Consider the following 24,529-nt stretch of genomic DNA (forward strand, 5'->3'; position numbering starts at 1 on the left):
GTTAGGCCTCTGGAAGGACCTTGGGAAGAGGTCTTTCATTCCCGCCTCGGAACCACCCTGTGGAGCCTCGGGGTCCAGGGCAGGTGGCGGCACAGTGCGTGTCCCCGCGGAGCGCCCGTCCTGAACGGTCTGGTCTGACTTCGCCTACCGTTGTGTCCAGATGCTGGTGATGGGGTGGGTGCGGAGGAGGAAAAGGTTCATAGGCAGATGGATCCTAGTCAAGAATCAGCCTGGCCTACTAGGAAGTCAAACTGTGATGTCACCACGGTCCTTCTACCTCAGCTCTCAAACGGGCGGAGGGGGCTGGGTGCCCAGCGATTTCTGGAGGAGAGGGACAAACAGATACATCTTTCAGGTCCCCAGTGTTACTTAGAGAGTTGAGGGAGACACACTGCTTTCCTACGATGGAAAAACAGATATTTCAGTAGATGCAAATGCGTTTGACTCTTAGGGATAATAGGAAGCCCTCAAGGGCGCTTCAGGCTTGCAGTGGCCCATTTCGGGTCTGTCCTCCACCCAGCGAGTGTATTCACGCCTCCCTCTGGTTCCTGAGAAAACTGTGGGGGGAGGGGAATCCAAGAAGTAGTGTAAATTAGACCATCAGGGAGAAGTCAGAAAAACACTTGCATGTGAAAAACATGAATGCAAAGCCATCTTCTAACAAGGTGTTTGCTTGTTAGAGAAGCGACATGACAGCATAGACTTTGATGCCAGACTCCCGGGGTGACCCTTGACACTCACTAGCTGTGTGACCTTGGGAACGTTATTTAGCCTCTTTGTGCCTTCGTTTTCTCAACTGTAAAGTGGGGTTATTTCAAGAATTTACTGCACTATCATTGTGATATTAGTAATGGACTTAAATGGCTAACATCCGCGGAGCATCTTTGACGCCAGCGCTATTCCCACTGCTCTACATAGATATTCCCTACGTGATGCTTCTCCAGACCAGATGGAGGAAGACGCCTGGTTGGAAATAATCGAGTGAGCTACCTCTCACTTTGGCTCACTTTATGTTTTCTAGGCTGTACGTCAAGCCTCCATTGGTGTGAAAATTGGCTGTGTCCCCAGATGCAGTGGTGAATTATTGACATCAACTAGAGTTGAGAGACAGCCTAGATAGTGAAAAAAATTAAATGACATCTGTGTTTACCAACATGACTCATCATTTTAAAGAGCTAGGAATTTATGTCCTGGTGATCATTTTTCCCCTTCAGTTTGTCGAGACATGAGAGTTGAAACTAACAGATATGATACTGAATCGTGGTGCAGTGATACTGATATCTCCGTGCAGAGATACCGTTAAGAGATAACGAAGGAAGTGCCAGGTTACAGGATAACTGTGGATTTAAACTCTAAATGAGACATGATTATTCCCTTACTTTCTTCTCATTGGAGGTTCCAGATGCCGGTGCCTATTGTAAAGCAGTGTTCTCCATTGGAAATACAACGAAAATCACTTACGGAAGTTAAAATTTCCCGGTACTCAGATTTTAAAAAGTATAACAAAACATGAGATTAATTTTAGTAATGTATTTATCCCAATATATCTAGAACATTATCATTTCAACGTGTAATTGATAATCAATATAAAACTATTGGTAAGGTAGTCACTTTATCTTGTTTCATGTTGCCTTTGAAATCCAGTGTGTCTTTTACACTCAGCTTATCTCAGGGCAGACCAACCACATCTCGTGCTCAGTCGATCATGTGGCTAAAGTCCCCTAAGTGGGACAGGGCAGCACTGGAAGGTAAGAGCCACGTTTATTTGTGACAATCTTGAAGACCTCTTTGTGAGTACATTTTAGCATGACTGCTCAATAAGGCGTCAAGGTAGCATCTCAAGGAAATTTAATTGATGCCCATTCTGTGAAGAACTTGAATTTATGCGACCTTTTTATGTCTATGTCCTCATAAAAATAATCAAAGCATTTATGTAACCTACATCTAAAATATTTAAAAGGTGTTTATATGCACAAGTGGCTTTTTATTTTAATACATTTCATTTTTCCCAACTTAGGAACAGTTCAGATTTGTTAGATATCAAAAAATTGGAAACTACCGAAAAGTAGAAGGAAGGGAAAAACATCACCCACAGCTCCACTAAATATCTACCTCATTGTTAATGTACTGGTGCCTCGCCGTCCATGACGCACTATTGTAACACAGTTTTGCGTTCTACTGTGGTTTAATATTTTAATATATATTTCTCCATAATAGTGGAAATTAGTAAGTGTCATCTTTAATGAATTTTTTTAAATACAGCTGATGAGTCAGAGTTTACTTAACATCAATACGCCAGAAGAAACTATTTCCAAGTTTTCACTTTCCGTAAATACTTTTCAGGCAATTTAGCATCATTTCTTTATAATAGTTTCCAAGACTTTTTATAGACATCTTAATCTAAATTGTCTAAGTCTTTCACTTGCTTTAAAGGCTGCAAGGCTGCCTTGCAGAACTGCAGAAGCGTTGATGACCAGGGAAAGGATTTGTTCTTCCTCTCCATGCTCGAGCTCTTTAGCTTCACTTTTAAAATTCCATTTTTACCTTTGCAGTCTAGGACTCTGGGTGCAGCATCTGACGTGGGAGTGACAGTGGGGACTCTGCAGTTCCCGTCTCCAGGGGACGCTGCTGGTGACATGCATTGTAGATTTTATCACCTGCCCTTCCTCCAGCTTAGGAAAGCCCCTTCCACTCCTGGCTGGCTCGTGGTTGTGTCTCGTTATCGTAATTCAGAGATGACGGGAAAGACTGGTCAGCTCATGATCCGTACCCACTTATCTCTAGACTTGTATAGTAAGCAGTGTTCGTCAGGGTGTACATTGTTTTCTCAGGTTACATACCTTCTGGGCTGATAGCCAGGAAAAGAGCTAGATAGATAAGTTCATAGGTTTCTCTTGAATTACAGATAATTACCCGGACTTTATTTCAGTCAAAAGTTAAGTTCTCAGCTTCCCCTTCACCCCCCCCACCCCCTCCCAAACCGCGAGTTCTCCAGTAGCACAGACATATGTATATACTACCAACTGTACAATAGATAGCCAGTGGGAAGTTGCTGTATAACAAAGGGAGTTCAACGCGAGGATGGAAGATGCCTTAGAGGACTGGGACAAGGAGGGTGGGGGGGACTCGAGGGAGGGGGGGGATATGGGGATATGTGTATAAAAACAGATGATATACCTTGATGTACCCCCCCAAAAAATAATAAATAAATAAATAAAATTAAAATTAAAAAAAAAGTTAAGTTCAAGGCCCATAAGCAATAAATAAACTGGGAGAAATGTTTTTGATGAAAAGTAAATATTTAGCCTGCCCTACTATGATTTTCTTCCTTTAAACGTTCAGTGTCAGTGTCACGCAGGTAAGGATGTAAGTTCTTAAAAGGGCAGTGGCATTGTCAGTCCTACTCACTGCTGGACCTCCAGCGCCTGGCAAAGCGTCCTGTCTCTAACAAGAACATGGCAGATGTTAAATCAATCATCGATACCACCATTATGGATTGAGCACCTGCCATGTACTGTGTGCTGGGGACAGAGCAGTAAACAAAACCGATAAAAGCTTCTGCTTCTCTGAGTCTCACAGCCTGGCTTATTGTGTTAATATGCTAGGGTCTCACTTGTTGTGTTCATAGATTGAAATACTCTTGGTGGGAAACTTTCAGTTAGGGAGAGCTAGTCTTTCAGGTGTGACACCTGAGCTACTGTCCCTGGTTTCCGTAATGAAGAATCAGTCCTCTTCTGCTTCTTAGATATCACCAGCACTACAAGTGTTCAAAAACACTGCATCAGAAATCTTAAAAATAATGTGTGTTCCTAAAACTCCCTGCATGTCATGGCCATCTTTGTCATAATTCTGTTTCTTGAATGCATGTAAATGTGATTTCCGTTAGAATTCGGAGAAGCTTAAGATCTCAGTATCTAGCTATTAGGTGTGGTTTAGGGGATGAAGGTTTGGGTAAAATCTTTCTAAGTGGCTTTGTAGAAGAATGGTTTTTCATTTGTATCCAGAAGTATTTACCTTTAGGTATGGAAGGTGGCAGGCAGGGGCAGACCAGGCGTCTTGGACCATGACATTTATAAAACTCTGTGCCTTCTTTAAGGAAAAGAATACAAAATCACGAGTAGGAATTAGGGCTGGAGCCTTGGGAAAGTTTGTCTGAATGAAGGCCCTGGAGCTCAAGCCTCATCAGCTCCGGGCAGATCTGCCTTTGGAAAGAATAGAAAGACGAGTGTTTTCCAAATGCCAAGATTGCATTTTTTCTTGTGGCAATGACCTGGTGGTGTCGAGCTTTGCTTTCAGTCTCCGTCTTCCTCTGGCATCCACACAAATGCCGCTTCTACAAACAACATGTTACTCACTCTTTTAAGGAAAATAAGTATTCATTTCAGGCACCGTTATCCTCAGTAGAGCGGATTTTCTTACACTGGAAATGAACCTTGAATCCCTTCTGAACTAATTAGCCTATTTGCATGCGTTCCCCTGATAGAGAGGCAAAGCTGCTCGTGGATTTCCTCATGCCGCGTGGGCAGCGCAGGGCCCTCGCAGGGCGTTGCTGTGAGACCACCCGCGCGGTGGACACTCCCAGATGTCCACTGATTCAGGGAAAGGAAGACTGGATGCAGTGTGGGAAGCTGAGGACGGGGTTTTACCATTTGCAACAGAAGGAAGAAGGCCGTGACTGTTGGTGGTAGATTTTTGCCCTTGAGATGCCCTCAGAAAGAGGCACGTGGACTTTGATGGATGAGAGAAAAGGGGTCCTCAGAGGACTACGGCAACTTTATAACTGAAACGCTGTGATGGACGCTGAAGGGCAAGATGTGAGTGTGGAGACACAAGAGGAAGGGCACGGCCGCAGCGTTTGCTTGGATTCGTGGGTGAGGAACTTTTCTTCACGCTGGAGGGACGTGGGAGGACAGGGCCCAGGAGCCCTGACTCAGGGTGCCTCTGGCCGCACAGCCTCCGGTGAGAAGACCCACCGCTGCCTGTCCTGAGCCTGACACAGGCGCCGCTCCGGGGCTGCGCAGGTAAACATGTGGCTGTTTCCGCACAAAGAGAGCAGGTGTGTGTGTATCTTCCCGGGGGCACTGATGTCACGGCAGCTTAGCATTTAAGGATGCGTGCACCCTCTGCTCCTCACAAAGGGAGACTCTCATCAAGGAGTTCCCCGTGGGGATTCCCGGTGGAAGCAGGAAGCGCCGCCTGAGAGGGTGGCTTTCCCGGGTGATGAGCGGCGGCCGCGGAGTGGCTGGAGGTGGGTTTGGACGCCCTTGCTTGGGTGCCAGGGCCACCTGCGGGTCGCTGCAGCCCTGGACACGTGCGTGTCTTATGCCTTTGGAGCATTTCGGGACTGTTTCCCTGACACAGTCAGGGCGGGTGTGTTGGAGCACGACCGTCTTCTCGGGGACGCTCGTGGCCGGCATTTCTCCTGGCTCCATCTTGATTTTCTATCTCCTTTGCTTGGAATTGCCATGGATTCCAGGCTAACGTGGACACAGTCTTCTCTTTGCGTCAGACACAGTAAACTTGGTGCAACATGAGTCTCTCTCACCAAGTGTCACTGCTCCCAGGGACCCGTCACTTTGCTCTCGACCCTGATGGTACGACTTTTCTTTGGCTTTTCTGGGGATGCTTTAGATGGTGGGAAATCTAGACATGACAGGATCCCTGGAACTGGCAGGAATGACGGTTACAGGTAAGTATATTGCACCAAGCATCTTACGCTCCTGTCTGCCTGCCCCTTGCTGCCTTCCTTTTCTCTTCCTTTCCTCCCCATCCCCTCCTCTGTCCCTTGTAAAGTCAGCACATGTGCAGAATGCCTATAAATTGTAAGGAAAAGGATGTTTTTCTTTGAACATGAACTATGTGCAGACCCTTTATAAGGGCCTTTCAGTGCACAGGGCTGAGCTCACCGAACCCTCACAGGTGTCTGTGGAGCAGGCAACAGTGTCCCCGCCAGCCCCGGGAGACACTTGCTCTGCGGTGAGGCCGGGTTCGGTTCTGGGAGGGCAGTGTTGACCGTTTCAAGCCTGCTCCAGGCTCCCTGGGCCGGGTCTGCGTGTGCGGGGAGAATTCTGTTCCCTGCTATTCCTGTGTCGGCAGGGACACCCCCCGTCCCCACTGATGGATGCCTTGATTCTGCAGACTCAAATCCCCATCTCACGTAGGGCATCAGTTCTACAAGGACAGGCACAGCTGCACCCTATTTGCTGAAACCTGGATTTAGTGCAGCACATTTAAGCAGCAGCTACATAGGATGAGAACATTTTCCTGCAATTCCTGTCTTAGAGATCCCTATTCTCCAACACTGTGTGTCTTCACGGGGATGTGTACAGAGCCCTGCTCCAGAGGCTGTTTCCTGGGAGAGTGTCTGGGTTTGGGGAGTGGAGCTGTCCATGTGGACACCATCCATGAGAGCCCCGTCCACTGCCCCGACCGGTCCTGGGAGGGCCGCACACCTTTACCTGGGGGCTCAGGGGACGGAACCACGCTTGGCAGCTGCTGAGGGAAAGGCGGGTTTGGTGTCTCCATCATGAGGCAGTCGATCATCTTAATCTCATCTTGAGGAGAGACACCTCCGAGCAGGAAAATTCCTAAATGTCATCAGCCGGCTGATGGCGTGCCTGTCTCAATGCGTCTCTGAAGAGCGCGCCGCGGCTGGGCATCACTTCCTGTGCCTTGTTGCTGCCGTGGAACGTTAGGAGCCAGGTGAGAGGTGAGTGTAAATCGTGTGCGTGGAGCAGATGAAGTGGTTGGGAACAGCTGCCTGGTGATCAGCGGCGTAGTTTTCGTAAACGCCTCACAGAAGCCCTTCCTGCAACTTGTTCTTGTGCAGACAGACAGGTTGTGTCCTGTTTCAAGGTCAACAAAACCTCGGGCTGCCTATGAGGGACAGAATCCATCTGCTGTGCTTTTCGTGGGGAAATGCATTTATTTCAAGGCAAAAGGTTACATTTTTGCAAATGCCACCACGATCCGTAGAAAATGACACTCTTCGGCGACAGCCACGTGCACGCTGGGACCCTGCCAGGAGTAAACTCAGAGGCTGGAGAATCTGCTTGGACCCATTGGATCCACTGAACTGCTTACGGAATGAATCCTTCAGGAGGCAAATGTCACCTGGGAGCCACTCGGGTGATGTGCATTTGTGAAGCACCTGCTGTACACACCATACCTGGACATGTCCTGTGAGCACAGTCCTGCCCTCGAGAAGTTTATTAATGTGTGTGGTCTTGGGTGTCCTGGTGGAAAGTGAGTTACTTGTGGGCCAGCAGGTAACAGGGGGCTTTGGGGGAGATGGGAGGTGTTGCCTGGGAAGGGGACTCTCCATATGTGGGGGGTGGCGGTTCTGGCAGGGGGAGGGGAGGCCCCCCAGCTTGCAGGTTACAGAGGGCACAGCCCGGGGAGGAGCAGCGTGATATCAGCCAGCTGCGAGTGCCGCTCGACAAGGTCACCCACCCACCGCCCGTGGGGGCTCCCGGCAAACGGACACTCAGTCAGCACCGGGGTGCTGCCAGGTCAAGATGGCAGAGAAGGCAAGTCCAGGGAGTGTCTTGAGCAGCTCCCGTCCAGCTGAGTGGAGCAGGACACAGCTATTTTGGTGGCCGAGGTGACAGCGACCTTGAGCTTGGGTGAGCATACAGCCCAGCTTCTGGTTCGCTTCCTTGGCACGTGGAAAACTTTACCAAAACCAGGAATCGATGTCTCCTTCAGAAAACTGCCAGGATGGCAAACACCAAGAAAGGCAAGCAAGATCGAATGCACGTGCGGGCGCTGGCCTGTCACGTAGACACCAAGGCCCGTCACTGCCCTTCCTAAAAGGAGCGGGGTAAGCGCTGATGGAGTCCCTCATTCCCTGGAGCTGGGGGTCAGGGCACAGGGACACGACACCCTCAGGAGGAAGGAAGAGCCTGTGCTCTTGACTCTGTCTCCCCGCCCTCCCCTCTGTCCACGTGGCAAAGCCTCACATGCTGCCCGAGAGCCCAGATTCGCCTCCCGGTGAAGCCCCCACATGGGGAGTGCTTCCTGAAGTCACCTCCTGACCAGACAGTCGTGTTTGTAGAAATAATTACCCGTTGGCAGATACATCGCCTGAAGGATTCCACCAGAGCTGAATCACGTGCTAAACAGACACAACAAGCTAAAGAAGCTGATGACCGCCTGCTGTCTGAGGACGTGGCTGAGCGGAGGGCACAGAATCTCCCGTGTATCAGGCGAGGTCCCTCTTCACCAGGAGCCCCGCCGCCGTCCTGGGGTTCCTGCATCCTGAGATAAAGGTCTTCCTTTCCACGTGGTATCCTCAATGTCAGGTGCTACGGGCGAGGGCTTCATCCTGCTCTTTTGTGAAGAGACAGGAGTGAAATGCCCTGCATCTTACCTACTCTGCAGCCCACCAATGGTTCTAATTCTGGGGACCCTCGACGCCAGAGCAGACCTTCCAGGCCGGGTGCTCCCCCAGCAGAGAGGCGGGGAGGGTCGTCTCCAGCACCGCCTCCCCTTCTTCCTCTGGGGGATCGGCCACGCGTGGAGGCCCTGGGGCTGAGAGCTGGCTCTGTTCCAGCGCAAGCCTCAGAGGGAGAGAAAACCCACGGCAGCAGGACCAGACCGGGCCATCCAGCCCGCGTGGACACCCCTGAGCTTGCACGGTGCCTGATTGGTATCTCAGCCTGAGGCTGCGTGGTGCGAGAGCCCCTGCCTGCCCCGCCGACCCAGGGCCACCAGACTTTTTCTTCCTTTTTTCAGTTGAATCCTGGGAAAAGCAAAATCCAGGTGCTGGCTGGGTTCCAGTTTTGGAGGCAGGGGCTGGGAGGGGTCCGTGGTCAGGGTGCCTGGGAGCACCGGTAGCTGCTCAGAGCCTGCCCTCGCCTGTGAGTCCGTGTGTGTGTCAGTGACTGAAGGCCCCTGTGCGGACGGCAGGGTGGGCTCTGGTGGCACAAAGGAGGAAGTCCTCCAGATGCTGCAGCCCGCCCAGGGGTCTAGCTAGGAGGGGGCACATGTTCAGGCAGGTGGGGCCCCAGCACCGGCCCTGCAGAGGGACTTGGGGGGGACACACCTGGCCTTAGAGTCCGTGCCAACCTTCTCCAGGGCCTTCGTGAGTCTCTCGAACCTCACTGAGTCCCGCTCTCTGGCTATAAACAGGGACCGCAGGAGTTCTCCTACGTGTGGCTATCCTGGGGTCCTTTGGAGTAAAAATGCAAACTAAGCTCCTTTGCAAGTTTGGCCATCAGAGGAGGAGCTGGAGGAAGGCGGCCGTGATGGAAGCAGCAGCGCAGGGCTGTGAACCCAGCCCCACTACTGCCCGCCTGTGTGCTCTCCTCTTCCCTTGGCCACCTCCAAGGGAAGCACAGGGTTAATTACTGTTTTGCTTAAAACGTTGGTTTTTATAAGTAATCTTTATGGGATAGCATTGCTGGCTTCTCTCTTAGCTGGCTTAGCAGGTTTTTTTTGGCTGGACCTCTTATCTCAGTTTATTTACCAAACTAGAGGGATTCTCTGCAGTCCTTTGGGGAAGCAAGTTAAGATAATTACTTATCAGTTGACAGGATTTATTGAGTGCCTGCTCGTCTTCCAAGACTCGGCTCAAGAGGCATCTCTCGGGGAGCAGCTGGTGTCCCAGGGCCCCATCTCCCCACGTACCTTCTGGCTGGCCTCCACAAGCAGAGTGTACCTGTGGGCGATGATCTGTTGGCATCAGTGCCTCCCGTGGTATCCTCTTTCAGTCTGGAGCTGTGTCGGTCTGGCAGCTGGAGATCGGGGGAGGACAGGGGGAGGGGATGGAGAGGGAAGCGGGAAGCGGCTGGCAGCTCCGCCCACACCGGGCTCCCGGTGGGGCTCGGGGGTTACTCTCGGTCAGTGGAGGCTCCTGAGCCCCTCCTCCCATATCGAAGGTTACCTTTCCACCTGCCCCCCAGGGTTGAGCTCACCTGGGCTCTGTGTCTTGGAAGTTGGGAGCCAGGTCCTGCTCCCACACCAGGTGCCTGGGTCTCCCATCAACACACGACACACCTGGGCGAGGCTGGAGCTGGTGGGAGCCTGGCCGTGATAAGATCCCTTCTTTCCATCTCGTCTCATCCACCAATGATGACAGTAACTTTGTCGACATTGGTTATTATCTCTCTCCACTGATATCACGGGTCCATTTTGTGAGCTAACTGGTGAGCGTTGCATTTTTATATGGACCCAAATGGATTCAAAGCAGGTTAAAAACTATCTTTTCAGGGCCTTTTTTTTTTTTTTTAAGAGGAAGATAAGGGTTACTTTTTTTTTTTTTCTTCCCCTTTTTTGTTGACTCAGCATTTCTGACAGCAAAATCATGCCGTGATAGAACTGTTCCCACACTTCCATCGGTAAAATGCTCTTGCCTTGGCACTGTTTCAAGTCACTATTAGTTACTTTCTCATTCTTTGCTGAAAGGTGATTTTATTTTGAACAAAAGATCAAGTTCACTTAACAGATTCATCAGGTAGCCTGTCACGGAGGTCATCGACCTTGGCTTTGAGAATCACAGTTCTTTTGAAGCCCTGTGTCATGCCAGTGGATCTGTCTCTGAACAGGGCCAACAAGTGGTTAAACTCCAGTGAAAACACCTGTGGTAAAATAATATAAATACAGGAATCCTGAAGGAGGGAAGCTGAATTTACAAAAAATTAAAAAAAAAAAACTAGGTACAGCTTCACGGTGTGCAGACTTTCCCAGAATTGCCTCATTAAACTGACACATGCACACCTAAAAATCCTCACCCTGTTTTGACCCTGACCATCCATCCCGGAATAGGCAATAAATGCAGAAATTCACTTTTTTGCACACAGTTGTTTATGTCATGGTTATTTATAATAGGCAACACCCGTTATGATGGGGGCTGGTTCAGTGAACGTGGCAGATTTGTGCAGTGGGCCCATTGCCTGGAATACTGGGCTCTGATTAATAACTGGACTTGGGGAGGACATTTAATGACTGGGACGTGTTTATTCTAGTGCATCGTGGGGGCGCAGTGCCTGCAGTGCACTTGTGGTCCGTCACTGGTACAGACAGACTGTGCCTCTGGAAACTTCTTGTTGGCTGCATGACCGGAGATCACCCGTGTTCATCTGGGGGACCGTAGGGACATTTTTGGATGATTATTTACGCCATTTTATACCTTTTCTAAAATGTGTTTTTATTGACAGTATATATTGAATAGAGGGTTTTTTCCTGACTTTAAATCTGTGTGTGACATCAATGAGACACCACTGCACACCTGCCAGGATGTCAAAGGTAGTCCTACCACATGACCCAGCAGTCACACTCCTTGGTGTGTGACTTCCCAAATGAGCTGAGAACTCATGTCCAAACAAAACATGCACACAAATGTTTATGGCAATTTTATTCATAATTGCAAATACTTGGAAGCAACCAAGATGTCCTTCCATAGATGAATGGGTAAACCGTGGTACATCCAGACAATGGAATATTACTTGGTAAGAAAAAGAAATGAGCTATCTTGCCATGAAAAGACACAAAGGAACTTTAAGTACATAAGGCACACCTCAGACATATTGCCGGTCCGGTCCCAGACCACTACAATAAAAGGAATACGGCAATAGAGCAAATTTTTTGGTTTCCAAGTGCTTATCAATGCTGTGTTTACACTACATTGCAGTCTGTTACGTGTGCGGTAGCATTATGTGTAAAACAATGTACACACATTAATTAAAAATACCTCATCACTAAAAATGCCAGCCATCCTCTGAGACTGTAGTGGGTCGCAATCTTTTTGCTGGAGGATCTTGCTTCGATGTGGACCACTGCTGACTGATCATGGGGGTGGTTGCTGAAGTTTGGGTTGGCTGTGGCAATTTCTTAAAATAAGACAAAAATGGATTTGTCAAATCTGTTGACTTCCTTTCAAGAATGCTTTCTCGGCCGCATGCAATGCCATTTGATAGCCTTTCACCCACAGTAGAACGTCTTTCAAAATCGGAGTGAATCCCCTAAAACCCTGCCACTGCTTTCTCAACTAAGTCATGTGATCGTCTAAATCCTCTGTTGTCATTTAGACAGTCTTCCCAGCATCCTCACCAGGAGTGGATTCCACCTCAAGGAACCACGTTCTTTTCTCACCCTGAAGAAGCAACTCCTCATCCATTAAAGTTTTGTTATGAAATTGCAGCAATTCACTCACATTTTCAGGTTCCACTTCTAATCCTGTTTCTCCTGCTGCCTCCACCACCTCGGCAGTAACTTCTTCCACTGAAATCTGAGCCCTTCAAAGTCATCCATGAGGGTTGGGACCACCTTCTTCCAAACTCCTGTTAAGGTTGATGTTTTGAGCCCTCTCACCAATCACAAGTGCTCTTAATGGACTTTTGTATGGTGAATTCTTTCCCGAAGGGCTTCAGTTTTCTTCGCCCAGAATCATTATCTGCGACAGCGGTAGCCTTACAAAATGTGTTTCTTAAGTAATAAGGCTTGAAAGTCAAAGTGACTCCTTAGTGCATGGGCCATAGAATGGATGTTGTGTTACCATGAAAACACCATGAATCTCCCGTCCGTCTCCATCAGAGCCGCTGGGTGACCAGGAGCTTTGTCAATGAGCAGTCATGTTCTGAAAGGAATCTTTTATTCTGAGAAGTGGATCTCAACAGTGCGCTTAAAATGTTCAGTAAGCCATGTTGCAAACAGATGTGCTATCCCCCAGGCTTTCTTGTTCCATTTATAGAGCACAGGAGAGTAGACTTAGTGTAATTCTTGAGGGCCCTGGGATTTTCAGATGGTAAATGAGCACTGGCTTCAACTTAAAGTGCATGAGCCCATAGCAAGAGAGTTAGCCTGTCCTTTGAAGCTTTGAAGCCAGGCATTGACTTCTCCTCGCTAGCTATGAAAGTCCTAGATGGCATCTTCTTCCAATAGAAGTGTCTTTAATCCATATTGAAAATCACTGACCTGAGCTGGATCTTGTGGGTAACTTGCTACAGCTTCTCCCTCAACACTTGCTGTTTCACTTTGCGCTTCTATGTTATGAGACAACTTCTTTCCTTAGGCTCATGAACCACCCTCTGCTGTGTCAAACTCTTCTGCAGCTTCCTCACCTCTCAGCCTTCATAGCATCAGAGAGAGTTGGGGCCAGGCTCTGGATGAGGCTCTGGCTGAAGGGAGTGCTGTGCTGCTTTGATCGTCTCTCCAGACCACTCAGACTCCCTCCATCTCAGGAATAAGGCTGTTTCTCTTTCTTATCATGTGTGTGTTCACTGGAGCAGCGCTTTTAATTTCTTTCAAGAACTGTTCCTTTGGAAGAACACTCTTTGACATAAATTGCAGCAAGATCTTTTTTGACCCATCTCCTAGAGTAATGGAAATAAAAACAAAAATAAATAAATGGGACTTAATGAAACAAAAGCTTTTGCACAGTAAAGGAAACTTCAAGCAAGACAAAAAGACAACTCTCAGAATGGGAGAAAATATTTGCAAATGAAACAACAGACAAAGGATTAATCTCTAAAATATATAAACAGTTCATGCAGCTCAGTATCAAAAAAACGAACAACCTAATCAAAAAATGGGCAGAAGACCTAAATGGGCATTTCTCCAAAGAAGACATACGGATGGCCAAGAGGCACATGAAAAGCTGCTCCACATCACTAATTATTAGAGAAATGCACATCAAAACGACAATGAGGTATCCCCTCACACTGGTTAGAATGGGCATCATCAGAAAATCAACAAACAGTAAATGCTGGAGAGGGTGCGGAGAAAAGGGAACGCTCTTGCACTGTTGGTGGGAATGTAAATTGATACAGCCACTATGGAGAACAGTATGGAGGTTCCTTGAAAAACCTAAAATAGAGTTACCATATGACCCAGCAATCCCACTGCTGGGCATATACCCAGAGAACACCATAATGCAAAAAGGCACACGCACCCCAATGTTCATTGCAGCACTATTTACAATAGCCAGGACATGGAAGCCACCTAAATGTCCCTCGACAGATGAATGGATAAAGAAGATGGGGTACATATATACAATGGAATGTTACTCAGCTGTAAAAAGGAACGAAATTGGGACATTTGTAGAGACATGGATGGACCTAGAGACTGTCATAAGGAGTGAAGTGAGTCAGAAAGAGAAAAACAACTATCATATATTAACACATATATGTGGACTATAGAAAAATGGTACAAATCAACCGGTTTGCAAGGCGGAAATAGAGACCCAGATGTAGAGAACAAACATATGGACACCAAGTGGGGAAAGTGGAGGGGGTGGGGATGAATTGGGAGATTGGGATTGCCATATATACATTACTAAGAAGAAAAATAAATCAAATTGTACGCTTTAAATATATGCAGTTTATTGGATTTCAATTGTATCTCAATAAAATTTCTTAAAGAAAAAAAAGAGAACTGTTCCTTGGCATTTACAATTTGGTTAATGGTACAAGAGGCCTCGCTTTCAGCCTGTCTCAGCTTTCGACCTGCCTTCCTCACTGAACTTGATCATTTCTAGCTTGTGCAGATGAACAGGCCGAGCACACGGGATTTTGACACACAGTGAACCCTCATGTAAACTGTGGACTCTGAGTAGTAATAACGTACCCATGTGGGTTTCTCCATCAATGTTAACAAATGTATGTAGCACCCGACCCAGAAGGGTGGTAAGAGAGGAAACCGGGGGTGGAGCAATATGTGGGAATTCTCTGTACTTTCTTTATTTTTTTATTTTATTTATTTATTTATTTATTTATTTATTTATTTTTATTATTTTTGGAGGGGGGTACACCAGGTTCAATCATCTGTTTTTATACACATATTGCAGCACTATTTACAATAGCCAGGACATGGAAGCAATCTCTGTACTTTCTGCTCAATTTTTCTGTTACCCTAAACCTGCTCTACAAAAAAATTAAATTAAATTTTAAAAATCTGTAAATGCCCCTCATAAGGCATTTGGATAATATGGAAAGACAGAAATAAAGAGAAACTCAGGGATCTGGGACTGAGTGTGCCCTTTAGATTTAAAGTGAGAGATTCTGTCCCTAAGAACTAGCGCATGCTCGGCATTTCATCAACCAAATGAAGGTTTGTTGATGGAGCGGCTGTATAGTGTAGAGATGGAAATGACTATACAATCGGCTTTGTTTCCTGAGTGTCCTATGGTGAGCTGCGGCAAAGTTCCTTCTCTTTGAGGCAGGCATGTCCCCTGGTGACTGTGAGCCTTGGGCCAGCACACAGCTCTGTGCACAGGTGACATTTGGGTGGGCTGAAAGCTCATCACACTCATTTTGGGGACAGTGGCCCAGGGTGTGGGCTTCCAGGAAAGGGGTTGCCACACTTGCTTCCTGGGTGCTCGTATGTTGTGTGAGGAAATGGCATCATCTCCAGCGGATACCGGGCGTCCCGTGCTCACCTCCCTGTCCCCCCTCTGCAGGTGGTTGTCACAACAGCCTTAAGCCCGTCGGCAGTGGCCCCACCTTTGCCATCGCAGCTGCCACCGCCATGGTCTCCCTGGATCCCGAGGGGCTTGGGGGCCCATCCCCCTCGAGTGTGCAGCCCTGCCACTTCCTCACCCTGGCGCCCATCAAAATACCGCTACGGACCACCCCCTTCTCTGGTGAGTACACAGCCCGCTCTCTCAGAGCCTAGGGCTGGTTCAGAGTCCACAGAGTGGCAACCAAGGCAGGGACCTGCTGGCTCCCAGATTCATGGTTTCCTGGCTTCTCGTGCTGGGGGCATTGGGAGGGCTTCCCTGGTTTGCTTATCCTCAGACCACGCAGATGGACCTCAGTTCCATTGACCAAGGTCATGTTAGTCTGCCTGGGCTTTTTCTGCCATAAAGAAAGTGTAAAGTTTCTGTTTGAAGAAGCGAGACATGCCTTCACTAACTCTTCACGGGGAGCGATGCACATGACCGAGAAATTTCAAATTCTCTTACGTGGGGCTTGGAAGATGCAAAGGCAACATGATGGAAAACAGTGAAGCATCTGAGTTAATAAAACAAAAAAGCACAAAGCTCAGACTTGCACGGGGCTCTCCCTGAGCCATCCCTCCTGGGCTGGCCAGCGGGCCTGCTCTGAACACACGGGCTGGGCTCCTACCCAGCATGGCAGGACCTGTGCGGAGGTCCACCAAAGCACGTGGCTGAGGATGAGAGGCAGGGTGGCCACCAAGGTGTTGAGTTCATCTGCGTGACGGGTGTACTGTCCTAAGTCCTGGGGCGGTGGCCGGGTTGGCAGACATTCTGGTATTGTGAGAGATGCTGAGATGTGGGATGAGGGACTCAGGAGGGAGGTGGAAGGGCTGCTCCTGGATTGGTTGCAACTCTGTTGTCCAAACATGTTCTCAGCTGTACGTGCTCGTCTGCTAACTGTCACCAGCGCACCCTGTGTCCCAGCCGGCTTGGAGAGTGTGTGTTTGGGTCTGTCCTTAACTGTCGCAAAAACAGTGTTGATTTGGAATGACATTTAGTAAGTACTGGAGTCTTGGGAGCCAGTACTAATACTTGAGTTTCAGTTTTTCACGTGATACACTAAGATTTGGATAGAAGTTCTATGGAATTATGACATTAATTCTACACTAGAGTTAATCCTAGAATTGTATACTAGTATCATATCATCAGTTGCTAGGTTATTGGTGATAGAAACATCACCAGATTGTGAGACAAATGTCTTTTTTTCATGGTAGGAACAGATTAACCTGGCTTCATTACTTTCCAGTCTGGGGGTGTTTTTGGTTTTCTGGTTTTGTTCCTAGTTAATCTGATGTGGTCTTCTCAACACTGGACCTTGGCTTCCGTGTTTCTGTGTTGACTTGGTAAATTAGTTGGTCGACAGAACCTTGTATTCTCAAAAACAAAATCTTATTTCTATTTCAGTGTGTGAGTGAACACGCACTTAGGGTGTGATGGAGAAAATAAATAGAACACATGGGTAATCTCTTGTGTGGAACAAAATGTACAGCTGTGTCAAGATTCTGGTTAAAATCCATCAGTCCACTGGCATTTATTAAGGATGACTTACTATTTTCTGAGCAAATTAATCTTAGAAAGAACCCCAGACCAAACCCTGTGTACCCCAGGGGCAGCTTCGCTCTTCATGTGTCTTAAATGATTTATAAAGTGACATCGTCATTAGGCGTCTTTCCACGTTAGTATTTGATAAGGCTCTGCAGTCAAATCTGTCATAATGTGTATTCACTTAGAAATGACAGCACCCATGCGGTCTGTCTCGTAGAAAACTGCCAAAGTGGGCTGTCTGGAGATGAGGGGCCACACCCGGCAGGTGGCTTCTGAAACGGCCTTTGCTGTGCTGGCGCTGGTCCGTTGGATCTGAAAACCCCGGTCACTACAGGGGTTGAAACCGGGGCTGCGGGTCTGGACCAATGACCTCAGCCTGGTGGGCAGTCCCTGAGCCCTTTGGCCAATCCCAGGCATCAGTGGTGGATGTAGTTCTGCCAGGGCTGCCCCTGGAAGGGGTTCTTTGGGAGGGAGGACCACCCACCCACCTAGTTGGGTTGCCCTGGCTCTCTCCTCTTCATGTTAGCAGAAGGCATTTGAGAGAGACTGGCCAGGCCCCTGATGAAACCCTTTGCAGGATTTCCCTTGAAAACTTTCTGAAAACCAAGACTTGAAGGAGACTGAGAGGAGACAGTCCATCAGAGCTGGTTTTTTTAACCATTGTCAGTAGCCCCATGGAATGAGATCCAGTGAGACTGAGAGTGGACTGTCCTGATTCTCAGTGGAGGTCCAGGTATTCTGCTCAGAAATCCCTAACCTGCCTCGAAACAGGTGGATGGGGGAGGGGGAGGGATAGGAGAAAGGCGGGCCGGTTGGGGGAGGGGGGCCGAGGGGGTAGAACAGCATCGAAAGCAAAAGAGACTTCATCAGCTAAGAAAAACGCACGTCTTTGGGAATTTTGCTCCTTATGTAAACTGATTTTATAAAAGCACATGAACTTCAATTTACCTAAGATGAACAATCCTGTTTTTATTCAGGAGATAAGAATTCCCATTTTAGATAAGTGAGTTGGGCTATTTTACTTACACCGTAGTCTTAGTGATAAACGCCGGGTAACCTCAGGAGCCCTACTGTGGTTTGGCTCTATGGTTCTCACCTGGGGGCAGTTCTGTCCTCAGGGGATATTTGCCAATGACCAGAGATATTTTTTGGTCATTGAAGCTTGGGGGTTGCTACTGGGATCTAGTGGGTAGAGACCAGGGATTCTGCTACACATCTGACAGCCAAGCACAGCCCCCGTGGTAAAGGATTATCTGGCCCCAAATGTTAGTAGGGCCTCCATGGAGAAACCCTAGTTCATGTTCTAGGCATCCACCTAAACCATGGAAACCAGGATTGGTGTACAAAGAAGTTGTGATCCGGTAACTGAAGGACCCAAAGGAAGGAGGCTCAGTGCTGGAGAGAAGATCAGCCGTGAGAGTGGCTGAATCATATGCCTTTAATGAGATTTAGGATTTTGAATAAGACACCCAATTTGAAGAACCCCTTGACCCGTTCCAAATTCCATCGGAGAGTGGGTTTTCTCTTGCAGAGCGTTGCTGACGCAGGCAGCCAAGTTAGGCGCTGCCGCTGCTCCTGCACGGGACGCAGTGCGCACTGGGGCCTCCCGCTGGCCTCATGCTCGTGGCAGTCTGTCCCCTCGCCTGCCCTCTTCCCGGCCTGCGAGTCACCTGCTGGCGGGTCCTGGCGTCCTGTCCCTGCACAGCCTGCAGCGGCTCCAGGCGCAGAGGCTCTCCAGCAGTTCCCCGGACCTCAGGGTCCAGTCTCCATATGGGAGACCTCCATGGGATGAAGTCAGCCTCTTCCACTTGTTCACGTGATCTCTAACGCCGTTTTTCGCATGCTTGCTCCTGCATCGGGCACGAGGTAGAGGGAAGGGTGGGCAGAGCAGAGGGTTCACCTGGAGAGGTCTCTTCGGAGGGCACTCAGACGTGGGTTGGGAGCCAGAGGTTGAAGGTGGATGAGCAGACAGGGGTGGGGTGGGGGGGGTGCCCTCCTCTTCATTTGCTTCCAGCAGCTCTCAGCTAATCCACTTTGCCTCACTCCCAATTGTTCCTTGAAGCCTTGGAATTTCAGGTTATAGAAGGAGCACTTTGGGGGGAAAGCATATCTTGTATCCTATCTGTTTCTTAGTTTTTAAGGAGAACGTGGAGTTCATCAAAGGAGAACGGAAGATGTGCGGAAGGATTTGTCCGAGGGAACGGAACTGCCTTCCTGGCCTTCTCCAGGCGGGATCCCTCCAGACCTGCACTCCCTCAGCTGCCCCCTCGATGTCTGGGGGAAGTGGGAGGTGGGCGCCCACATCCAGGAGGATGCAAACACCACGCGGCGTCTGCCCGCGTTTGATGCAATAGAGAAGGTGATTCTATTTTAAGAAGGATGGTCGCTATGTTTAAAACTTTGCCCACCGTTTGAAGTGAACATTCAAGTGAACAAGGTAAAATATGAGTGATAGCCGTGGTCTCCAGTACAGCAAGTGACTAGCAAATACAACTATTAAAGAGTACCATCTGCCTGGGAAGCCATTTACCACCTGTTCTTTTGCTTCCAGACCATTTAATGGTCTACATTTAACATTTTGTCCTGCCCCAGGACAGCTGGGAAGCGACTCTTCTTTTCTCTGTCAGGAACTTACCAGCCAGGCTACACAACAAGGCAGGAAAGTCGCCAAGCCAGACTCGCCACGCGGCCTCCGCGGGGCTGTCCGCTCATCCCGTCAGCGGAATCCGCGGATGCTGAAACAGCCTCTGTAACCACAGTAACCCAGCCATTGGGGGATGCGGCCTTTTCTCTCCTTATCCAGGAATTGTTTCCTCCTCCACCATAATCAAAAATGTCATAACACATATTAACATTTGGGAGATTTGTAGAGACGAAAATACTGCTGCAACAAATTACTTACAGCCCAGAGTGCCTGAGACTCAGCTGGCTTCTGTGCGAAAGACATGTGTGTTCCTAAAGGAGAGAATGAGCTGCTTTCAGCAGAAAAATTATTGGATTTAAACAAACAAAAAAGGATGCTGTATAGTTTGTTACCCTCAGGTGAACTCATATTACGGATGCAAGATACGAATAGTCGAGCAGGCGTTGTGACGTTTGGGCCACGTTGGTGCAGAATTGTCTAAACGGGGATCCAGCTGTGAATCCCTCGTATCAGCGAGTCAGCCGGCTTTACGCTGTCCGTGGAGAAGAGTCCTCCTGCGACCTGCCTGCTGCCGCCTCCCTGAGAAACTCCCATTGCTGGAGCTGCTTTCTCCGCCTGCACGGTGAGCTCCAATTCCCTCTTCCTTTGAAAAGAGAAATTGGCAATCCACCGTGCACACAAAGGCACAGCTATGTTTGCGCCGAGGATAAAGGACGCTGGCACAATAGACACCCAAGTCCCTCCCACTGAGCCCAGGAAATAGACGTTCCTGGCCCCCCCCAGCGCTCCTGGGAGCCTCGACCCTCCCCAGGAATAATTGCTCTCCCGGACAGGTGCCAATCGCGCTGTGCTGGTTTTTAGAAATATGTTTACGCATAAGCATGGTTTCTAAACAATGTATTTCACAGTCGAGACGCTTTTTGAACTTTACATAAATGTAATCATAGTTCCTGCGTTCTTCCGTGATGGCCTTTTTTTGCTCAAAATGATGTATTTTTTTTGTAAAGTCCCCGCGGATGCTTGCAGTGGTAACGCAGTCCCGTTCACGGTGGTGCCGCCTGTGCTGGTTTGTCTGAATCCACACGATGAAATGTCTATTCCGCTGTCGGGGGCATCTGGGCTGTTTTCTGAAATGTCAGGCCCAGTTGCCCTCTGCCTCCCTTTTAGAAGCACTTTCCTCAACTTCTGAGAGCCCTCCCAGGTCTGGGGTGGGGGGGACCCTTTGCACAGACCTGTAGAATCTGGGGTGTGCGGGACCCTCTCTCTCCAGTGTCCCAAGAGCTCTTATCCTAGGTAATAACTAATCCCAACGTTATCTCAGGCCCCGTTTCCCCCCGAGCCCTAGGTTGATAGACCCGGTTTCCCACTGGACACCTGCACTTTCTGACGGATGGATACCTCGAGCTGCACTTTTCTATAACAGCAGTGCTGATTTCCTACCCACGGTCCTGCTCATAAAACAAAACAAAGCGGAGGAACTGGTTTCTCCCGTAGGCTTCAGGGGAAGCCCCTCCTCCACCAGCACTCTCTAATTCATAAACGGTACCCAGTCTGCCCAGTGCCTGAGCCCAGCCCCGGGGTCCTCCTGGTTCCTCCTTCTGCCTGATAACCTCACACCCATCCACCAGCGCTGTCATCCTTCCCAACCCGCGTCTCAAATCCGACTTCCTTGTCCAAACCAACACTATCTCTCAGCTGAGGCTGCTGCACTCAACCTCTGCTCCCACCCGCCTCTATCAGGAGCTGTTTGAGGCCAAGCCTTTACCCGCTGAAGACTCTGGATGACTGTCTCCCGCAGAGCTTAGAACGAAGCTCAGACTTCTCCCCACAGTCTCTGGGACCCCCTTTTGGGACCCCGCCTGTGCTCTTCTGCCGCTCCTACCACTCTCCCTTTCCCACCAAGCCGCAGACACGTCCAGCCTGGCTGCTGCCGGGCCTTTGCTCTGACCGTCGCCCTGCTTAGAGACTCTCCTCCATCGTTCAGGCCCCGCTGAGGAGTGCCCCTGCTCTCCCATCCTAAAGGACCCTCAGGAATCACCTCCATCTCCTCCCGTTCCTCATTGTCTGGAATCATCTCGGTGTCTGCTTCCGGCCTGTTTCTCTCTACTGCCCTCCACCCACCCGCCGTGTGAGATCCAGGCCGACAGGGGCCTCCGTGTCCTATTCACCAAGAGTTCAGTGCCAAGGTCAGTGCTTGGGGCAAAGCCATCTCCCCTTGACTCTGCTGAAGGAGGATGTCTGCTCCCCGTGTTCTCTATGAAAGAGAGGAGGGGGACCCGCCTGCTTGAAAACGTTCGTCCTGCACCCCCCACCCCTCACCCGGCTCAGTCCTCGCAACCAAGGTGAGAATCAGAGTGATTATCCACACGCCAGGGCGTCTCGCAGCCCCGGAACCTGGCTGCCGGCATTGCTCTCCATCTCCACATTGATCGGGACGTCCAGTCAGGACGCCCGGCAGAAAACCAGGCTCCTTTGTGAAGGACTTCAGAAGAGTGGCCAGCCCCCAGCTGCTACATCCTTGAAGACTGGCAGGTCCTGGAACCCCAAACTTTCACCCTGAAAAAGCTCTTGGACCCTGTGCAGCTGATCCCTTTCCTTAAACTGGGGGAACAGAGTGGAAGGTGTATGACGACCTCCTTACCTAAGTTCCAAAGCCACAAAGGGCAGAGCAAGCCTAGAGCTCAGCCCCCTTTCCCAAGGGCCTTGCCCTCCTGCCCTAGGCATCACCATCAACCCCTCCCACTATCAGTCCCTCCTGCCATCAGTCCCTCCCAGGGTTCACAATCAGCCATAGAGTCACCATGCTAAAACCCATGACCTGACGACCAGGACTCTGGCCGTGCTGCTGGTGCTATAGGGACGTTGGCCAAATTCATCTGTAAGCAGCCCAGGCAGAGAGGGTGGCCAGGCCACACTCACACAAGTGATGCCTGTGGTCTGATCCCTGGGGCGGGTCTGAATGCTTCCAGGTGGGCCATTTTTAGAAGAGACCCTGGAAGGACTGAGAACGCAGGTTGATCTGCAGACAGAGGAAAGAGGAAGGAGCCCCGACGGTTGTCGCTTTCATGGAGAGCTCCCTTCAGGTGGCTTGGTTGCTGTGTTCGGTCCTGTTGCTACAGCCACAAGCCAGAGCCTGCTCTTGGCGAGTTCGCTGTAACGAGAGCAGCTGCCCTCTCTCTGGCTGGGCTCTCTCATCTGATCTGTGATAACAGCACCACTGGAAACAGTATCCAGAGCATCTGGTTGAGGATGCGGGAGGGGACGAGATGCCCTGATGTGCACTCGCTGGAGGCCGTGGTCCAGGAAGCATCTGGGAGCATCTTCAGGCCCAGGTGCTTTGGTCTTAATTCCTAAGCAGACCCCTTTGGTGTATCAGTAAGATCAGGGCCACACAGAGGACTCGACCTGGTAGGAGTGTATGATCTGTATTTATTCACTGGCCCGAGTCAGGGAGGGAGCTGGCCTTTTGCTCCTGGTGCTTAAACTTCTGGAGCCCACGTGGAGCTGCTTGAACAAGCATCCTCAAGGTGCCCGGTCCTCTGGCAGCTCCGGCTGTGGAGAACAGCTAAGGAAGGGCAAGGACACCAGGACAGAGTCAACAGCATCCACCCTGCCTGAGATGCTGGGTCACTTGAACAAGAAATGAGTGCTTAGGAAACTTTAGCTAAGGAAGCTACGCGCTATTGAAATGTCCTATCAGTGGTTTGCGGTTTATAGACACCCATGGCTAAGAGGGCGAGCTTACCTACCTGACAGCATGCAAGCGCCTCGTTTCCTTAAGAAGTCAGCTGAAAGCTGTGCCGCCAGCCACTGTGGGTAGCAGAGGGGCGAGGGCGCTGCTTGGGAGGAGATCCTGGGCAACGCTGGCTTTCGCCACTTGCCTCCCGTCCCCTGATGTGTTTAAGAACGGCTGTGCTCGAACTTAGGCTGTGAATCTTGTCCAAGATTCAGTTCACCACCCGTGTGTCTCCTGGGCTCCCAGCGTTCTTGGGATGAGACTTAGCAAACTCGGATGCACAGAGCATCTTCCATTTGGGGGGACTGATGGGGGAGGTGCCGGCAGCAGCACGGAGCCCCCACTTTGTGCTGGGGACCCAGGCTCCCTCTGGCACCTTGTCCCAGCCCAGGTTGAGCTCATCCAGGGCCAGGCTGCTGGACCACCTTCGTGAGAAAAGGCATATGGAAAGGATGCCCCTGGGAGGACCCTCAGAAAGGAGTCAGGAAGGGATGTTAGAACTGCCACCTACACACTCACTGCTGGGCTCCCAGCTGGCCCTTTCATGGCCTCTCCTCTCACTCCATTCACACCCCAACCTCTCACTGGAAGTCGAGCTGAGAGCCGGTCCTGTCCATGGTGGCTGCCTTGACCACTTCGGTCCGCCAAAACCTTTCCAGCCCTCAAACTCCTGTCCTGTCCTTGTCTCACCTGTCATATAACTGACAGTGAGCTGTTCGCATGTTTACCCTTCGTCTCCCCATGCTGAACGTCCATGGGGCCGGGCCACCGGGCTGTCTCCTTCCCTGCTCAGCACTTAGGCCAGCTCCGAGGGTATTTCCCGCATGGGAGCCTCGGCCACTAGAGGAAGTGCAGTCACTTCCATCGGTCAAGCTAGGCTGGAATGTTACAACTAAATCACTTTATAAAATAGTCCCCTCCCTGTTTGTACATCGTGTAGAGAATATGGTCTTTTCCTGTTCTCTGCCGTGTAAATACAGTCCTACTGGCTGAAGAAAGAAAGAGTCGTCCTGCAGTACCCTTCCTCTTAAAGGTAGTGTTACGTTTCCCCGAGCACAGCGGCTCAGTCTCACCTGGGGAGACGTGGGCACGCGTGGTCCCACCCCTGGCCACGGAAGGTGGCATCAGCTACATCTCGTTTGCTCTCTGCTGGAGGGAGGACATCAAT

The 24,529-nt window shown here is 49.8% G+C and overlaps 1 protein-coding gene across 1 annotated transcript in view; it reads left to right on the plus strand.

Annotated features, from left to right (window-relative positions):
* TCERG1L (transcription elongation regulator 1 like) overlaps window positions 1-24,529 on the plus strand; it is a 187,285-nt gene that overhangs the window by 21,756 nt on the left and 141,000 nt on the right. The window contains exon 4 of the mRNA XM_057737160.1: window positions 15,398-15,580. Coding sequence (XP_057593143.1) covers window positions 15,398-15,580 — 183 coding nt within the window. The remainder of the gene's footprint in view (window positions 1-15,397; window positions 15,581-24,529) is intronic.

Source organism: Hippopotamus amphibius, chromosome 5 (genome assembly GCF_030028045.1).
Source record: "Hippopotamus amphibius kiboko isolate mHipAmp2 chromosome 5, mHipAmp2.hap2, whole genome shotgun sequence".
NCBI classification, from domain to species: domain Eukaryota; kingdom Metazoa; phylum Chordata; class Mammalia; order Artiodactyla; family Hippopotamidae; genus Hippopotamus; species Hippopotamus amphibius.